The sequence below is a fragment of the Phodopus roborovskii genome, unplaced genomic scaffold (assembly GCF_943737965.1).
Source record: "Phodopus roborovskii unplaced genomic scaffold, PHOROB, whole genome shotgun sequence".
Taxonomy (NCBI): domain Eukaryota; kingdom Metazoa; phylum Chordata; class Mammalia; order Rodentia; family Cricetidae; genus Phodopus; species Phodopus roborovskii.
Genome location: NW_026126469.1, coordinates 30143505 through 30160367, shown reverse-complemented (window position 1 = coordinate 30160367; position 16863 = coordinate 30143505). Strand labels below are relative to the sequence as shown.

Below are 16863 nucleotides of genomic sequence, written 5' to 3'. Positions count from 1 at the left end.
CCCAGTCTTTTTAAGGTAAGATTTTTGCCTTCCTTGTCTGTTCCCTTTATAGTAAACATCTTTAAGTGAAAACTATAGTATTGGGGTAAGTTCAATTAAGCCTGTTAATTATATTTTTATTATTTAACACATCAATCTTGGGGCATAGTTCTCCTTTCTGCTTGAAGATACCTCCTTTCAAGCTATATTCTTTGGAATGCTAACTTTACTAAGAAGAGTAGCAAAGCATAACTATGGTCTACCAATAGGCAAATATATGAAATGAATGTTTGCGCTTATTGTTGGTTGGAGAAGTCCAACTGTTTTCCACATAATCTATTATTTACATAATGAGTCATAAATGCAGTCAAGATGTATAAATGAAAGAAATCGCTGAACCACATAAAATGAGAAGTATGTATTTGTTTTTTGCCATATCTGGATAAAAAACAAAAGAATTAGCCTATGTGTACATCATAGTATCAACATAATTCCACTATTCTCAAGATCACCTCTGATAAATGTAGGGTACAGCCATAGAAATGGAAACAGATTTGCTCTTCTGACTTGTGGCTTTTGTTTACCTCCATTAGCTTATTGATGGATTAATGTTGGCTCTGCCATGTTCAAACAGTTTTATGTAGAGCAAAACAACTGTTATAAGTTGAGACCTGAAGAAATCAAATAGAAAAACTGAGTGCCACTTGAGGTCTAACAGGGGAGGCAGAAACTATTTAACTGAAAGAAATTAATAGAGGAAAATGTTGCATGGGGGTTTAAAGGAGTCTCTATGTTAAAAAAAAAAAAAAAAAAAAAAAAAAAAAAAGGAAGTGAGATCTCCTCAAGTCGGGGATTTATCTGCTAGGAAGTTGTTATCACCTTTGGAAGCTTAGGAACAAAGATGGAAGTTTGTTCCCAGAACTCAGAAGAGTCCAGAGAAGAAATGCTGAGCTCAGGACTGGTCCTTCGAGGAACGGGAACAACTTGGCTGGGGCTGCTATCTTTGGAAGTTTGTGAGGAGTCTGATATTGTAGTGTAAAAAATAAAGTCTGGAAGCAAGTTTTAAAGACAAGAATGATTCTATATAACTACCAAGGTGATGCTGTTACGGGCCAGAAACGAATGCAAAGAACAAGCCCTGGAATCCAGTGACTTAGTGGTAGAGCCTCTAAGAAAGCCCACTGGGAAATGAGACATGTAGACTGCAGAATCCCAGCCTTAGCATTATAGCCCTAGAGTACAGAATTTTGTGAATATACAGTGGAGAAACATTGGTTGAAAATACAGCACCAGAGCTGAATAAATAAAGTGCTTGCTGAGTTTACAAGCTTACAAGAGGACTTGAGTCTAGATCTCCACCACTTACAACAAAAAGCCGAGAACCAAACCTTTCTCTCAGTGCTAGAGGAGCAGACACAGAAGATCGCTAGAGCTCCCTAGTTAAGCTACTTAGATTTTAAATGAGTTCTAGTTTAGTGAGAGGTCCTGTCTCAATAAAAAATAAGTATTAAAGAAGACATCCAGTATTGACCCCTGCATCCACATGCATGTACACACATGTATATACTCACCGCCAATACAATACACACACACACACACACACACACAGACACACACACACACACACACACACACAAGTAAAAGCATCATTAATGGCAATTAAATTAAGTCTTAAGCAATGGTCAGAACAATCATTTTCTAGCTTAAATATGCAACATGATCAATACATGATAAAGTCTTGAAAAAAATTAATGTACTTCTATTGACTTTTTAACTATTATACAGGAACTTGAGTATGTTATGCCTTGTTGGTATAGTGATCATTGAACCCTCCAATGTGGGATCTGTATGGTACCCTTTTAACTGCTTCTGTATTAGTAGTGGAAAAAATAGAAAGGAACCTGTGTGTCCTTAAAGAACTTTCATTTTTAAGTGAAAAGATAATAAACATGTCTGGAGAAAATAAACTGAATTAAGTAGAAAGAATGATGTGAAGGTAGTCCTCGAACAGGTGGTCCTCGAAGAGCACAAAGGTAAAGTGAAACACCCAAGGGAAATAAGAGGGGGAAAACAAAATAATGATCTATTTAGTTAGAACTGCATTTGACAAAACATGAGATTGAAACTTCTCAGAGTGGTAGACTCTTTTGTGGGTAAGTTGCTTGTTTGTAAGCACTTGCATAAATCCTTTTCAGAAGGCTAACATCACCTATAGTGTCATAGATGGTACCAACGTTTAAATATTCTATAAAACATTGTTCATTTCCTCCACTAAGGAAAGGTTAGGATTCTTTATGGAGGTTAAACTTGCTGATGGTAGGGACATTTACTTAATGCATACACTGTCCAACCTGTTCTACAAAGGACTTACTTTGTCATGGAATTTTACTAGTCTCAAACTTTTGAGCCAATTTAAAATCCCAGCACTTTACATAATTACTTCATTGTTAACACAACAATCTTTGTTTTTTAGTTAAGAGTTAATGAACTCTGATTATTGGCAAACAGTCTTTAAAACTAAAAGTGGGATGAACCCCACTAATACTTAATGTCAAACAGTGAAACTATTGTTGGCATTAGAATTATGTTACCTTTATGTCAGATGTTTTCCCTAACATGTAAATACACATTTCAATATGCAATGGTGTCAAAAAACTTAGTTATAATTATTTTTCAACCATATCCTTAATGTGAGTTTATCTGTTAAAAAAAAAACTAAACTAAAATTTTTATAAAGCCAGTAATGATCTCATGTTAAATATTTTAAACAACTCAGTCATTCTAGTCTTGTTGGGGGTGGGAGTTTTTACAATGAAATGTAAAATCTTTTTACATTTAGGAAAACTAAAGCTTGTTACGACTGGAAATTTAGAAAGCACAAAGTCATATTGCCTAAGTATAGTTTTTAATGAAAAGGGTATCTGAGAACTCAGTTGTGCCCACTGGAAGACAAGAAGGCAGTCTGGTAAGAAAAAAAACAAAACAAAAAACTCTTACGTCTGGCAGGGTTTGCTGAGCACTTAACCTCTGTGCCTGGGTTCCTCCAGCTGTCAAGTCAGGATAATAGTAATTGCCACTTTCTGTGTGATAGGAACATGAGCTTTGACATCTCCAGCTGAAGATGACACAGTGACACAAATTATTATTAGAACATAATGCATGTATTCACATAAAACACCAGCACAATCCTCTTTTACTCATTATATCATGTCTATAAGTACTGTTGTTCTATGTTCCTGTTTCATTTTAGCTGAGAGATATGATCACAGCAAGCCACCATTCAATGTCTAAATATATGAAGAAAATAGTTTAGAAGTTTCATATCACCCTTTTGAGATATCCCCAACCTGTTAATTTCTTATGGTCTTTGCAGCAAATCTCACAATAGCCCCTGAATTAAGCCTCTGGCACCTTTTACAGTGTTAGCGAAATTACTTTTCCTGGAATCTGGAACCATCAGGGAAAGACTGGGGGAATGAAATTGGCTAACGATATTAAAATTTTGGTTGTTTAACATTTATCTGAATCGCAACAACCTGTTAAAGTGCTATCTAAACAGATAATTAGCTAGTAGTTGCAGCAGTGGGCTCTGTCTAAATTTAGCAGTGAATTTAGATTTAGGGAATGTGAAAATAGGGAAAGAAATGTTCTCAAGGGAAACCGTGGTGTCAGCACAGCCGAGGAATGTCACAATAGCTACATTTTGTCAATTATGAGCATCATCAGGGGATCTCCCTAGCAATGCAGGGCAAGGTTTATTCATAAGTGAACCCTGAGGATAAGTGATAGGGGCAGGCAGATGAAGGAGAAAGAAGGGGAAGGGGTGGTGGTAATGAATAGAAGTTGTCCTAGTGCTAGGAGACAGGTGAGGAGGAAGAGAGAAATAGAGACTGAGAGGCTGACTGGGTAGAGGCTGAGAGAACTTGCAGGTGAGTAAAACATCGTAAATCAGTGTGTTAAGATCCCGTGATTCAAAATCTGAGCACAGCATGCTTTTGTTTAGCTGCCACAGGCTCATTTCTGGGTGGCTTATCTTATTCTTATTAGAGAGACCCTGTAGCTCTCTGGTGGAGACTGCAGGGCCTAGGTAAAATTAATGGTGTCAGGTCTTAGGACGGTGTCCTCCGCTTTCACTGCCCCCGCAGACAGCCCAAACCATCCATCCATCCCCTTCCGCCTACAGAGAGCTACAGTGGCTGGGGCTTCAAGGTCAAGTCACTCTGGCTCTGTGTGGTGAATAGATGAGGAGGGCAGGGAGACAAACACTGGGTGTTGAGGGAGGGTTATGGTGAATCACAGACGTTCCTCTTAAGGACAAATGTTTAATACTTCCTGAGATCACTTTTCTGCAAATAGCTCAAAGAGAAACAAACAACAAAATAAAATTACACGTGCGAGCATGCAAACAATCAACGAAAAAACACGACCACACTCGAAGCCTTCGGATGGGAGACATCCAAGGCCTCCTGTTGCCGGTCGCTTAGCGCAGAAAGTGGCCAACCCGGCGACCCGAGAGAAGCAAGAACTAGAGAGCAAACCTTCCGGGGCCCCTTAGTGTCCTCCGCCAGCTCCGCTGACCCTTCCACCAAACCGCCCTCCCAGAGAAGGAACAGGCTAAATGCCTGGGCTAACGCAGGCCCGGGACGGGGAAGCCGGGATGCCCCGGGGAGGAGGAGGAGTGGAGAGTGTCTCCTTTCAGTCACCGTGTCGGGGTGAAGAGGGAGAGGGCTGGTCCAGCGGGAGGCATCCAGCTTCCCAAACAGGCATCTCCCGCTCAGCCCCTGGAGAGCGGGCATCCGAAACCTGCCTTCCCCGCACCACCCCCTGCCGTCCCTGGTCCCGCTGGGGGAACCGAACCACTCGGGAGGAAAGAGAGCCAGGACTGGGAGTCCCCCAGCCCTGCGCCTGAGTGAGCCACGGTGTGCCCCGGCGGCCCCGGCCCCCGCGAGGGGCGGAGTGGGCGAGACCATCTTAAGCTCTGCGAAGGGGGGAGACGAGGCGGGGCCGAGGGGCGGGGCCGCCTTCCCTAGTCCTGGTAGCTCTGCCTCGGGAGAAGCCTGGTTTTCCAAGTGGATGAAGTTTTTTTTTTTTTTTTTTTTCCTGTAAGGGGAGGGGCGTGTGGGGAGGGTGGGCGGCAGGGCACTCGGCGGGCGGCTGGGCGTCCCGGCTGCCGGGCGGTGGGGAGGGCGGGCTGGTCCCGGCGGTGAGGGTCGGCGTCTCCCCCTCCCGCAGGGCGGGGTGGTGCGTTCCGAGTTCCCAGGAGTTCGCGGCGGGCGGGGACCGCGGGGAGGGGAGTGGCGGCGGCGGCGGGCGGCGGGCGGCTCCCGCTTCAGCCTCGGCAGTGGCGTCGGCGACGGCGACGGAGTCGAGGCAGCCGCGAGCGCTCGGCCGAGTGGCGGCGGGCGGCGACGGCGCAGGAGCCGGGGGTTGAAGACACGCGCGCTGGCCCTTCCGCGCCGCGGCCGCCGCCGCCGCCGCCACCCAAAGCCAGAGGCGCCGGGGCGCGGGCGAGCGGGTGGGCCGGGGCAGGGCGGGCATGGCGCGGACCCCGGGCCCGGCCCCGTTGTGTCCCGGAGGCGGCAAAGCACAACTTTCCACGGCTTCTCCTCCCGCGGCCGGGCTGCTGCTGCTGCTGCCGGCCCCGACGCCGCCGCCGCTGCTGCTCCTGCTCATTCCCCTGCTGCTCTTCTCCCGGCTCTGTGGTAGGTGAAGCGGGTGGGCGCGGGGCAGAGGGAGACGCGGCGGGGCCGGCGCGGGCCCCTCGTCCGGGAGGCGAGGCGAGGCGGTTGTGCCGGGCGGTTGGCTGCGCGAGCGGCCGCCGCGGACTTTGCCTGGAAACTTTTCGCCGCGCCCCGGGCGAGGCCGGGGAAGGGCAGGGAGAGCGAACAAGCGCCGGCCGCTGGCTTCCCGCCCCCGAGGCCGCGCGGGTCGTCGCGCTTGGACCCCCGGGGCCGGCGGCGGAGCTAGATGCGCAGAGCCTCGCGCGCCCCGGGAACCGTTACTTCCGAGCTGGTGCGCCGAGGAAGCAGAGAGCGCGGACTTGTGGGCTGAGGTTAGGATGCCGGGATGCACGTTGCCGCCGCCTCCTTTCTCCCCGATGAAACTTGAGCCGCGAGTCCGGAAACCCTTCGGACACTAGCTCTGAGCATTGAAACCTTCGGGTCCATGCCTCCTGGCGTCCGGGAGAAGGCACCATCTTAAAACCCACCCTGCGGCAGCATTCCCCCCACCCCCCAGCCACATTTGTTCCCTGGCAACCTTTGGATCTTTGGGTTGAGCCCAGATGCTGTCCACTCGCTGCCTTCCAGTTGTTGGACGTCCTTCACCCTGCCCCTGCTTAGTTTAGAAAACCTTGTTCTCCGGGACCCAAGGTTTACCTTTTAAATACACATTGCATCTGCTGTCCTCTGGCTATTGAAACAGAGGTTTCTCCCGTGTGTCATTTTTTCACTCCATGTTTAGGAGCTAATCCCTTTGTAAGTTCTGTTCCTCTGATCTGAGACTAGTTTAGAGACCTGCTTTTTAAGGTTGATGAAAAAAATGATAAATTCACTTTTCATGCAAGAGAAGCAGACGTGATAATCAGTGAATGGCACTGATTTGGTAAAATAAAGCTACCAGTCTTAGGAGATTAAATGTCTGGATGATACCAGAGTGCTGCAAGATGTTCACTTGAGGATTGCTGATGGGAAAGGTGGAGGAATAAAACTTAGGTTGCTCAGACACTGGAGAGACACGTACACATTTCTTTAGATACGTACAAGCATGTCTGTATTGTAATGCAGAAGAAAGAAAATCGTGTTATTGGTAGGTGAGTCAGGGTAGTTGGTTCTTAGGGAGACGAAATTATGTTGAGATTGAGTGCCACTTACAGACTGAGAAAGATTTCAGTACATTTCCAGTGCTGTAAGGCAAGTCTCTTGATCTCCATGGAGTGCAGTGTGATAGCTAGTATGCTGTCCTAATCCACAGTGTGTATGCCCCTACTCTCCAGATGTTTGGTTCTAAGACACAATTCTTAGCCCTTTTAAGTTAATATGAGATTCTAGAGTGATGTGTATGTTCTTGTGAGCCGTTAAGGAGGATTATAGACTGTGTTTATGATTTCGGGTTCAAGATACTGCAAGTGGGGGGATGATAGTACTGAAGAAGTATTTGTAGGGCTAGAGGGCTTTTTGTCTAGACAAAACCCAATGGGAGACTGAAGCTATGTAAAAGATGATACCGAAAATAGTTTACATTGGGGATTTCATAGTGGCAGTGAGTTGATTGGTTTTGGGAAGAAACAGTTTTTACATAGGAGAAGGAAGTAAGTTTTAAGGAAAACTTGAATAGTGTTCTAGGGGAGAAGGGTGATCAGTTATTTTAGAGCCCCATAAACTAAGAAGTGTGCTGTGATTTAGAGGAGGTGTAAATTGGAGTTTTTAGAGTCAGTTCTGCTTGTTGTTGTAGACATAAAACAATGTTAGTATGTGGTGCTCATTTAAAGGGCTGCCTTTTGGGGTTTGTGTTAAAATACCCTAATCTCTGAGTCCTTATAACACTTTAAAAAGTCTTTGAATAGAGCACAGTTGTCTTGACTTAGGGATGTTAATGAATATAGAAACAGAACTTTCTTCATATAAGTGCCCCCCCAACCTGTTGATCTATGAATGACAGTAATATTAACATTGCAGTACTAACATACTTAACTGTTGATTGAGTTGCAAGATTTTTAGTCTGTAAAAAGATGACCGATGACCCTACCTGATTGTTAATCAGGGTGCTGTGCTTGTCTTATCATCTGCAGTTTTGTTTTTCTTTTTCTGAATTTGTTTTAATAAATTGTTTACATTTAGCATTGGTTAATTAGTCTGGTTAACATCATCATGTTAATTTGACTGTTAAAAATATCCCTTTGGTAGACCTTATTTTAAAATATACACACACACACACACACACACACACACACACACACTCACACTCAGAGTTGCTGTGTGTTTAGGGGACTGTTTACTATCTTATTTTAATTTGAAGAATTAAACTTTTCTCCTGCAGTGGGGAGCCAGGGTCTCACTTTGTAGTTGAGATTGGACTCAAATTCCTAATAACCTTTTTTACCTTCCTAAATTCTGGAATTATAAGTACGCAAACCCATTTCTGATTTGAAAGCTAAATATTTTACGTGAGAGCTTCAGAGGTGGAGAAATTGCCAGTTTTTTAAAGTTCAAGATATTTCTAGTTAAAAGGTCCAAGGGACCAAGTTTCATGTGACATATGACTCAACAAACCTAATGTTTTTAATTCTGAAATTCCATGCATCTTTGTGATGATAATTACCAATGATCACTTTTTCTTCCTACATTTTTGCTTCAATGTTGAGAATGTTGTGTAAGCAGGAATGTGGCATTGAAGAATCAGAAGATGGAAATTTTGACCCATCTAGGGCCCCATTTGTCTTTAGGATTCGGCCACAAGGCCTCTGCTTTTTTATCAAGACTTTATCTTATGATAAATGTTAGAAGATAGTAAAAAATAAGCTATCATATAGCACAGATCTTTAAACACTCTTTGAATATTTTAGGTACTTTATAAACACTTGGGAACACATGCTTGGCAATGTCTTACCCTCAACATGCTTGCAGTGTTCTCATAGACAGAAAGAAAGGAGATGGTAACAGGACAATTTGGTGTTACTATAGAAATGTGTATGGTATCCTGAGAGTTTCTTGAGACAAGAGAACATAACTCCTTAGGTAAACAGACATAAATGAAGAAAGAATTCACTTTGTTATTTTGTGTATGTGTGAATGGGTATGATTTATGGTGTACGTATATTTTCTAGGGATGGAATGCAGAGAATTGCATCTTCTAAGCAAGTACATTTACCACTGAACTTTAAAAATCCTTTAAAAATAACTTAAAATCAATTGAGTCAGAACTTCTTGAGATTAGACAGTTTAAGGATAGAAGATGTCTGTTTCTCCTTTTTTTCCCCTCACTCTCCCACTGCAATTTATGGTTTCATCACTAAAAAGTCAGTCTGATTCTGAATGAAGACTGCCACTTTACTAAAAGTGAATCACTGGCAGAGTACTTATGCCATCTTACTAGTAGGGTTCTTAGGATAGTAAATGAAAGAATAAGCTAAAACACTCAGAGTACATGGGTGTGGTAGCTCCTGCATGCTAACTTTTATTACATTTTACATCCTAGCATAGGTGACTCTTAATCCTAAATAGTTGAGTTTTCTAATTGACACTTTGCGTTTTCATGACTGTATAACATAATCAGTAGTCTGGAAATATTATTAGATATACTTTCTGTAAAGAGGTAGCTATTTCATATTAAAATATAGCCAAATTAAGTGTATATTAGTGTGGAAACTAGCTGAATCTTACTTCAGCAATGTTAAATATATTTTAAAATTTGGGAGTTTTCCATAGGTCACTTAGAAAAATTAGTGATTATATTGAACAGGTGGGACTGGAGAACAGAAGGGAGACACAAGGTAGGGTCTGTATGAGTCTATATTTTAAACATAAATTATTGGAATGTCGACCAAATTTAGAAGCAAATAAAATAAAAGCTTGCCTCTATAGCATCCGAAAGAGGCATAGCTATAGAGCTGTATGCATGGACTTGTATAATGTATATTTATTGGCATGCCTTATTTATATTGACCTTGTTTGTTAGGAGAATCTGTTATTTGAAATGCTTGGGATCAGGTATATTTCAGATATAAGATAAGAAAATTGGGGTTTATTTTATGTATATGATTTGCCTGCTTGTCTTTATGAATACCATGTGTGTCTGGTGCTCATGGAGACCAGAAGAGGTGGTCAGACCCCCTGGTACTGGAGATAAAGATTGTTGTGAACTTTTCTGTAGGTGCTAGGGACTGACTGATCTTGCATTCCCTGGCCTCTGAGAGTTGAGTATTGGGTTATGCATACAGGTGATGTGGCTGGTTGCCATCTGATAGCACTGAGATTCTACACTTAGTGTAAGGTAATATTATATAATGTGTTCAGTAATTTTGTGCTTAGTATTTTATACTTGAAGCATCATGTCCAAAGAACCTTTTTTTTTTTTTTTTTTTTTTTTGAGCTTTGAATTGTAGCTTTTAGGTTAAATGGATAGGGTCAACCTATTCACATTACACATTTGTAGCTTACAAATTCTGGTATTCACCTTGCATCTGAATTGTTTGAGAAGTACAACTTTTCAGCTATTACTGGTCATTAAAAACTAATTGAAGACAAGCTAGCTGTTATAGTCTTATTTTAAAAAAAACAGTATTTGACATGCTGTAATTTATCTATTAAAAGTAGTAAGTGTATTTCTATAGATTGTTGGGTTAACTGTTAATGTCTTTCATAAAAATTGATAATAAGGGCTATATAATTTTCAAAAAAAGACATTTAATTAATAATTGTTGTTAACATTTATATTGGGATAAAATCAAATACCATTATTAAGACAATACTGTAATTTAAAACCTTTATACTAAGCATTCCGAAAACACCTAACTATCCAAACTCTTAATTTGTCATACTTTTGGTTTTTTAAAATACATTTTTGCTTAAAATCTCCTTTTTGATTCTTAAACACATAAACTTTCTTGAAATTTATTAAATTTGAGATTTTAATTTTTTAAAAAATTTACTTCATTTCTTTGTTTTTGGTTACAGTCTCACAGTGTAGCTGTGGCTAGCTTGGAACTCACTGTGTAAACCAGGTTGGCCTCAAACTCAAGAGAGCTCCAATGTACCTCTGCCTCACAGGTGCTGGGATTAAAGGCATGTGTCACCACACCCATTTATGTATTTTTTTCATGTGTATGTATGTGTATTATGTATGTGAATGCATGAGTATATACAGATGAGTGTGTATGTGGAGACCAGAGGTAGAGATTGGCATTCTTCATCTGTTCTCTGCGTTACTCATTGAGGAAGTTGGAAGATAGGGCTGGTCTGGCTAGCCTCAGATGCCCTTGCCTTTTCCTCTCATGGTGGAATTACAGCCTCCCTTCATTTCTGTGGGTGCTGGGGATCTGAACTCAAATGTAAGCACTTTAACAACTGAGCCTTGTCACAGGCCTCATACAGTTTTTCGTTTTTAGTAGATTCTGACAGTCATTGATTTAGGTTTGTTGGGAACTATTAAGGATGGACTTGATGTTTTTTTTTTTTTTTTTCTAAATGGCTTTCTTATAGGCCATCAACTTAAAGTTTTAGTGAGCTGTGCCTCATATTGGTCTTGATTCATCTATATTGTACTTTATGTGGTTACCTTAGAAAGGATAATAACTTATGCTTATATTGGCAATCTTATGTGTTTAACATGGTGGCAAGGAGGGTTTTTTTTTTCTTGTAGTGTATTGATGGATTACCGTCATTCTACTAACTAGGTAAGTGTATTGTAAATCCTAAAATAGAGTAACATAAAAAAGAAAGAAAGATACCATCTTGTAATTGGATTGAATAGCTAAGAAATGGAAATATAGGTTTCAGTACTTTGTGATTCTTTAGGCTAAAAATAATTTATGCACGTGATTCTATAGATGTTATTTGGTTTCCTTTAATAATGCTTAAAGTGTTTTAAACACGTTGGCTATTTGGGTTCTTCCCAGAAGAAATAAAATAGCTAAATTAAGGAGAGAAGATTAGTCTGAGTAACTGCTCAGATGGTCAGGCTCAGCGAGAGTGGAGTGCAGAGAGTAGAGGGTGGGAAGCTTTATAAATCCCACTGCACTAGGTTCCACTGTGGACATGAGGTCATCAGTTTTCAGGAGGGTTGGAGAGCTGGGGGGGGGGGTCTGAGGTATTTTGAGAGACATCTTCAGATTCTTCTCCCACATGATTTCTACTTGTTACAGTCCCTTTATTTACAACTTATCAGATGTGAACACTTTCTGGAAGAAATACACTGTACCTTGTTTACTATTTTGTACTCTTGTGCGCTTGTCAGGGACACTCAAGTTACTTAAACGTTAACAAAATCAAGTTTAGTCTTAAGTGAGCATGTGTACAGTAGAGTACACTAGGATCCATGTAGTATTGTTTTCCTAATATTACATTAAAAGGTTTAAAAAATAAACATGACATGAGATAACCAAATACCATTTCAGCATATAATTGATAGCAAAATTATAGATGTTTTGTTACAGTTTTTGAAGTCTTGTTGTCATTTTACACTTACAGATCATTTCAATTTGGGTAAGCCATACTTAATGCACTTAGTAGTTCCATGTATTGTGACTGGCCACTGCTTTGAAGTACTAAACTATAAATTGTCTCTGAGGTAGGTTATGCACTTTGGGTTTAGAATCACATTGTTCTACCAACTTAGAGCTTACAGTGCTTGCTGTAAGAATGGCTTTCCTCATTAAGGCATCCCTCACCACTGTTTACATACAGTAAGAATATAAATCCAGTTTCCAATTGTTTTATGTTTAGACTAGTGTTGAGTTTTCTATGGAACATTCATCTTTGGAAGAAAATACCATGATTGATGTATTTTGGAATGGGAAAAGATATGTACTATATAATTAATACCCCTCACAAAAAGTCAGTGTATATTAGATTATTAGTGGTCTAAGAAATTATTTTCAAAGTATTTTTTGTATTTTAATTCTTTTTTGTGTAATGCTATTCTTATGTTGTAGAAACTATGCTATATATAACATATAGGCGATAAGAAATGGTTGGGAACTGTTGATAGGCCTAGCTTTGTTAACTTAGATACTTTCCCATTGTGGTTTGTTTTGTTTTGTGTGTTGATCTCTCATTAGTATTTCCATTTTGAATTTGAAGAGGCTCAAAATTTACCTTTTGGAGAAGTGTAAATTTTCATTAGTGGTATTATTGTAAAACCAGCTGTGTATTATTTAGCTACAGTTATGAGTTTTTACAGCGTCTAGTGGGGGCATATCTCTCTGATGTGACATGAACTAGGTAAACTTATGATTGATGGCATAGTATCTTATAATTGAAATATGTGAGAGCTACTGTTGAGAAGGTAATGATTATACCAAGTGAAGAATATAAATAGGTTCATAGAGCTACCCTTCAACTCAGTAAATGAGGAAATTACAATAGAGTAAGCTGTATTCTTCAGAGAAAAAGTATTAATGCGGTATTGGTAAACTGACAAGATCAACTTTATACATAAATTGTTTCTGTGATTTGGGCATGATAGAAAGGATTGTCTTTGAAAAACTGTTTGGGCCTTTGCTTTTGAAGACAGAATAAAATTCTCAGGTATAGTTACACTGAGTTAGGTTAAAATTCATTTCATAATGGTCTTGTCATTGTGGATCCAGTTTGATTTAAATTGGATATAATTGTATGTAGCTCTAAATTCAGCTCATTTAGAAATCTGTTAGATCCTATATTTTAAAAAAAAGTTTTTTAAAACTACCTTTTACTTAATGTTTTTGAAGATATTATGGCACAGGGGTTAGGGCATAATATACACAGAACATTTGAACCTTGGTTTAAGTACACTACATCAGCAGCATTTTTCACTAACTTGTAAGTCTGCTTACGTTAATAGCTGGCATAGATACTCTGAATCTTTGCAATTCTTGTACATCTTGAAAGAGATGAACAAATAAAGAGCACAAGATTCTAGAAACATGGGAATTATGCATGTGTATTTGATAACAATTTTCATATAAGCTTCCTCATTCTCATCAGCAATACTCAAAGGGGATGAAATTTGATACAGAAGTAGCAGTAGAGTTGCAGTTCATTTACAAGTTTTCTTCTGTTTGTTATATAGTATTATAATGTCAAAGGTTTCCCTTTTTGTTTAAGTTTAAGCTGCTACAAACCCTACAGTTGACTGTTTTTGAAATTTAAAAGGTATATCAAGTCTAGGATCGACAATAGTAATGAATCCATATTCCTCAGAAAAATAAGGCTGTATGGTTAAAATGTATTTTCTTTTTTTCTGCATTTAAGAAGATAATTCGGAAGTAAAAATGTTATTTTTATAATTTTAGTGAGAAAACTGGAAGTAATTAGTGTTGTGGTACCTATTTTGAGACCATGCATTGTTTGTCAAATTTGTGTGTGTATACACACATACATGGATCTGGATGTATATGAAAGTGTTTGAACATATAAATAACCTGCTAATTTTTAAATAACATTCCAAAAATCTCTGTCCTCCGAAGCTTTGATCTTGATGATGTATTTTAAGGTGCAGTTTTCTTGGAGGACACTTCTGTTGCTCTGCTGCCCTCTACAGTCTTCTGCAGCACTGGCTCTGTTTGCATTCATAGCTGTCTTGCTGGGACATGGTTAGAAAGTGTCCCCTCATTGATTTGTGAGCTTTAAGTTTCAAGAGTGGATTGAGTAACATTTATTGTTTAAATATGATAAAGCTTAGGTAATTTTAACATTTGATATCATTATGCAGGCATTACAGGGCTTACAAAAGAGTGGAAAGTAGATGCTGGTCACTGATTAACTTAACCACTATACCATAGAAATCATGTATGTGCTGTGATTGATTCATGATAGCGACTCTTAGTCTTATAAACGCAGTAGTTAGACTAACAAAAAATCCATACACATATATGCATAAATATGTGACATTTGTAAAAAAAAAAAAAAAAACCTATCAGGTAGAGCTTAAAATATGATCAGTTAGGCCTAAAAGAGACATAGAGTTCAGGTGGGTAAAACTGTGATTTCAGATAGGGAAAAGACTTTTCCTCCCATTTGTTGAACATAGAGCATCCTTTTGTGATACTGCCCTTAAGACATGAACAGTTTCTTTACTTTTTACAGTACCAGGGGTCAAACATGAAGCCTTGAACATGCTAGGCAAACACACTCCCACTGAGCTGTATACCTTTCATCTAAGAAGGGAGGGAGGGAGGAAGGGTAGGGGAGAGTTAGTTATTTTACACTTGTTACAAAATCTGTAAAATTGACTATATTTCATTCACAAATTTCTGTGAAAATCAAGTTGCACTGTAGATCTATACAAAACCAGTGTCAAGTACTTTGGAGTAGGACCTGGTGGTGCAGGTCTGCTGTCTTAGCTACCCAGGAGACTGAGGCAGGAGGGTTTCATTCACAAGTTCAAGACAACCCACCCAACAGCACAGTCTTTAGGGAAAAAGCAAAAAGAGATTTGAGCTCCTTGAAAACCATTGCACACAGAAATTTCTGTTCATCGTACAGAAACTGCTGTAAATGTGATTCATACGGGGCACAGTCCATCCCAAGCTAACAGCAGGACTTGGCAGTGTCACCCATATCCTGCTGTTTTTAGAAACAAGACAGATGAAAGACAGAGAGAGAGAGAGAGAGAGAGAGAGAGAGAGAGAGAGAGAGAGAGAGAGAGAGAGAGAGGAGAGAGAGTAGGGGATCCGTGTGCAGCTAGAAAACCATTGAGTCCAAGTAATGTATGACAGGGTTGATTTTTCTCAAGTGAAGACCCAGTAAAGCTGTGAAGCCTGGGTTGTGGTGGAAACCACATCTCCCCAAGATGTTGGAACTGCCAGAGAAGTGAGACACCTGGCAAGGAGAGCTTCATACAGGGAGTAAAACTGTCCCAAGAGAAAGGAGCTTGTTGTAGACAGCAAGCTGGAGGTGGAACCATCTAGGCTCTTTGATACTGAAGCCCCAAATGCTGGACATGGAGTCAGGGATTTGGTGTTTGCCCTGTTAGGTCTTCAGTCTTGTTTTGGTTCAGTTTTTCCTTACTGTGCTTCTATCCCTCCTCTTTGGAACAATAATGTGTATCCTGTGCCATTGTGTGTTGAAAGTATGTAATTTATTTTTAATTTAAGGGAGTCACGGGTAAGAGATTGCCTTAAGGCTCAAGAGACGTTGGACATTGGAGTTTTGAGCAGTATTTACACTTAAAGATTATGGGAACCTTTGAAGTTGGACTAAATGTATTTGGCATTCTGATATGGCCATGGGCCTATGGGGGCAGGAGCTGAATGTGGTGGTTTTGATGAAAAGCGCACCCACCCCAACTCAAGTATTTGAACAATTGGTCCCAAGTTATTGGTGCTGTTTGGGGAGGCTATGGAACCTTTAGGAGATGGATCCTTAAGGAAGTAAGACACTGGGGTGGCCTTGGAGGATTCTTTGACTTCCTGTTTCTTTACTCTGCTTCCTGTGTATGGTGGAAATGTCATTAGCTAGTTTCCTGCTTCTGCTGGTATGTCATGCCTCCCTGGCACTGTGTACTCTGGAACTGTAAGCCTGTTCGTCCTTAAGTAGTTTTGGTTATACAGCAATGGAAAAATAAGGCTTTGTAGGAAGGTAGCTTTACAACTCTGAGTGTGCATTAGTAGGCTGTCTTAGTGCTACATCAGTGCTGTACAAGGCAGACATGGTCCTTGGGAAGACAGGACTCCAAGATAAATGACAATGTGTTAGGACTTGAATGAATCTGAGAAGCAGTGCTTTGATATCATTATGACTCAGGAAGGAGATAAGAACTTGAATTTCCCCTCTAAATGACTAGGAAGAAGGGGTAGTGATAACATTGATTAATCAATTCATTAATTATGGTGTCTGTGGAGTACTGTCTTGGAAATCACATGTAGGAGGTAGGATGTGACACTGGGAATGTTAAGATTAAGATACATTTGGTGATTTATCCGAGAGATAATAGGGTACAGTGGAAGAAGCAAGGGATTGAGAAGAAAAGCAGAAAGGAAACTTAGAAAAGGAAAAACTTTGAAGCATCAGAGATTGTTTTATTTGGTGATTTGTGTGTGCATGTGTATGGCCACAGAGTGCAGAAAAGTACACCAGATCCCTGCATATCCCAGAGCAGGAGTTAGGTGGTTGCAGGCTGCTCAGTATGAGTGCTAGCAACCAAACTCAGAGCCCTTCTAAGAGCAGTGAGAGCTCCTAACCTCGG

At 40.5% G+C, this 16863-nt stretch overlaps 1 protein-coding gene across 3 annotated transcripts in view; it reads left to right on the top strand.

The window, feature by feature from the left end:
* The first annotated feature begins 5370 nt into the window (after positions 1 to 5370).
* The window catches only part of Nectin3 (nectin cell adhesion molecule 3), a 94418-nt gene continuing 82925 nt past the window's right edge, over positions 5371 to 16863 (top strand). For 2 of the 3 annotated variants that reach the window (XM_051191563.1, XM_051191564.1), the window contains exon 1: positions 5371 to 5681. In XM_051191563.1, the coding sequence (XP_051047520.1) occupies positions 5516 to 5681 (166 nt within the window). In that variant the 5' untranslated portion in view covers positions 5371 to 5515. The remainder of the gene's footprint in view (positions 5682 to 16863) is intronic. The other variant, XM_051191562.1, reaches the window with a different exon arrangement.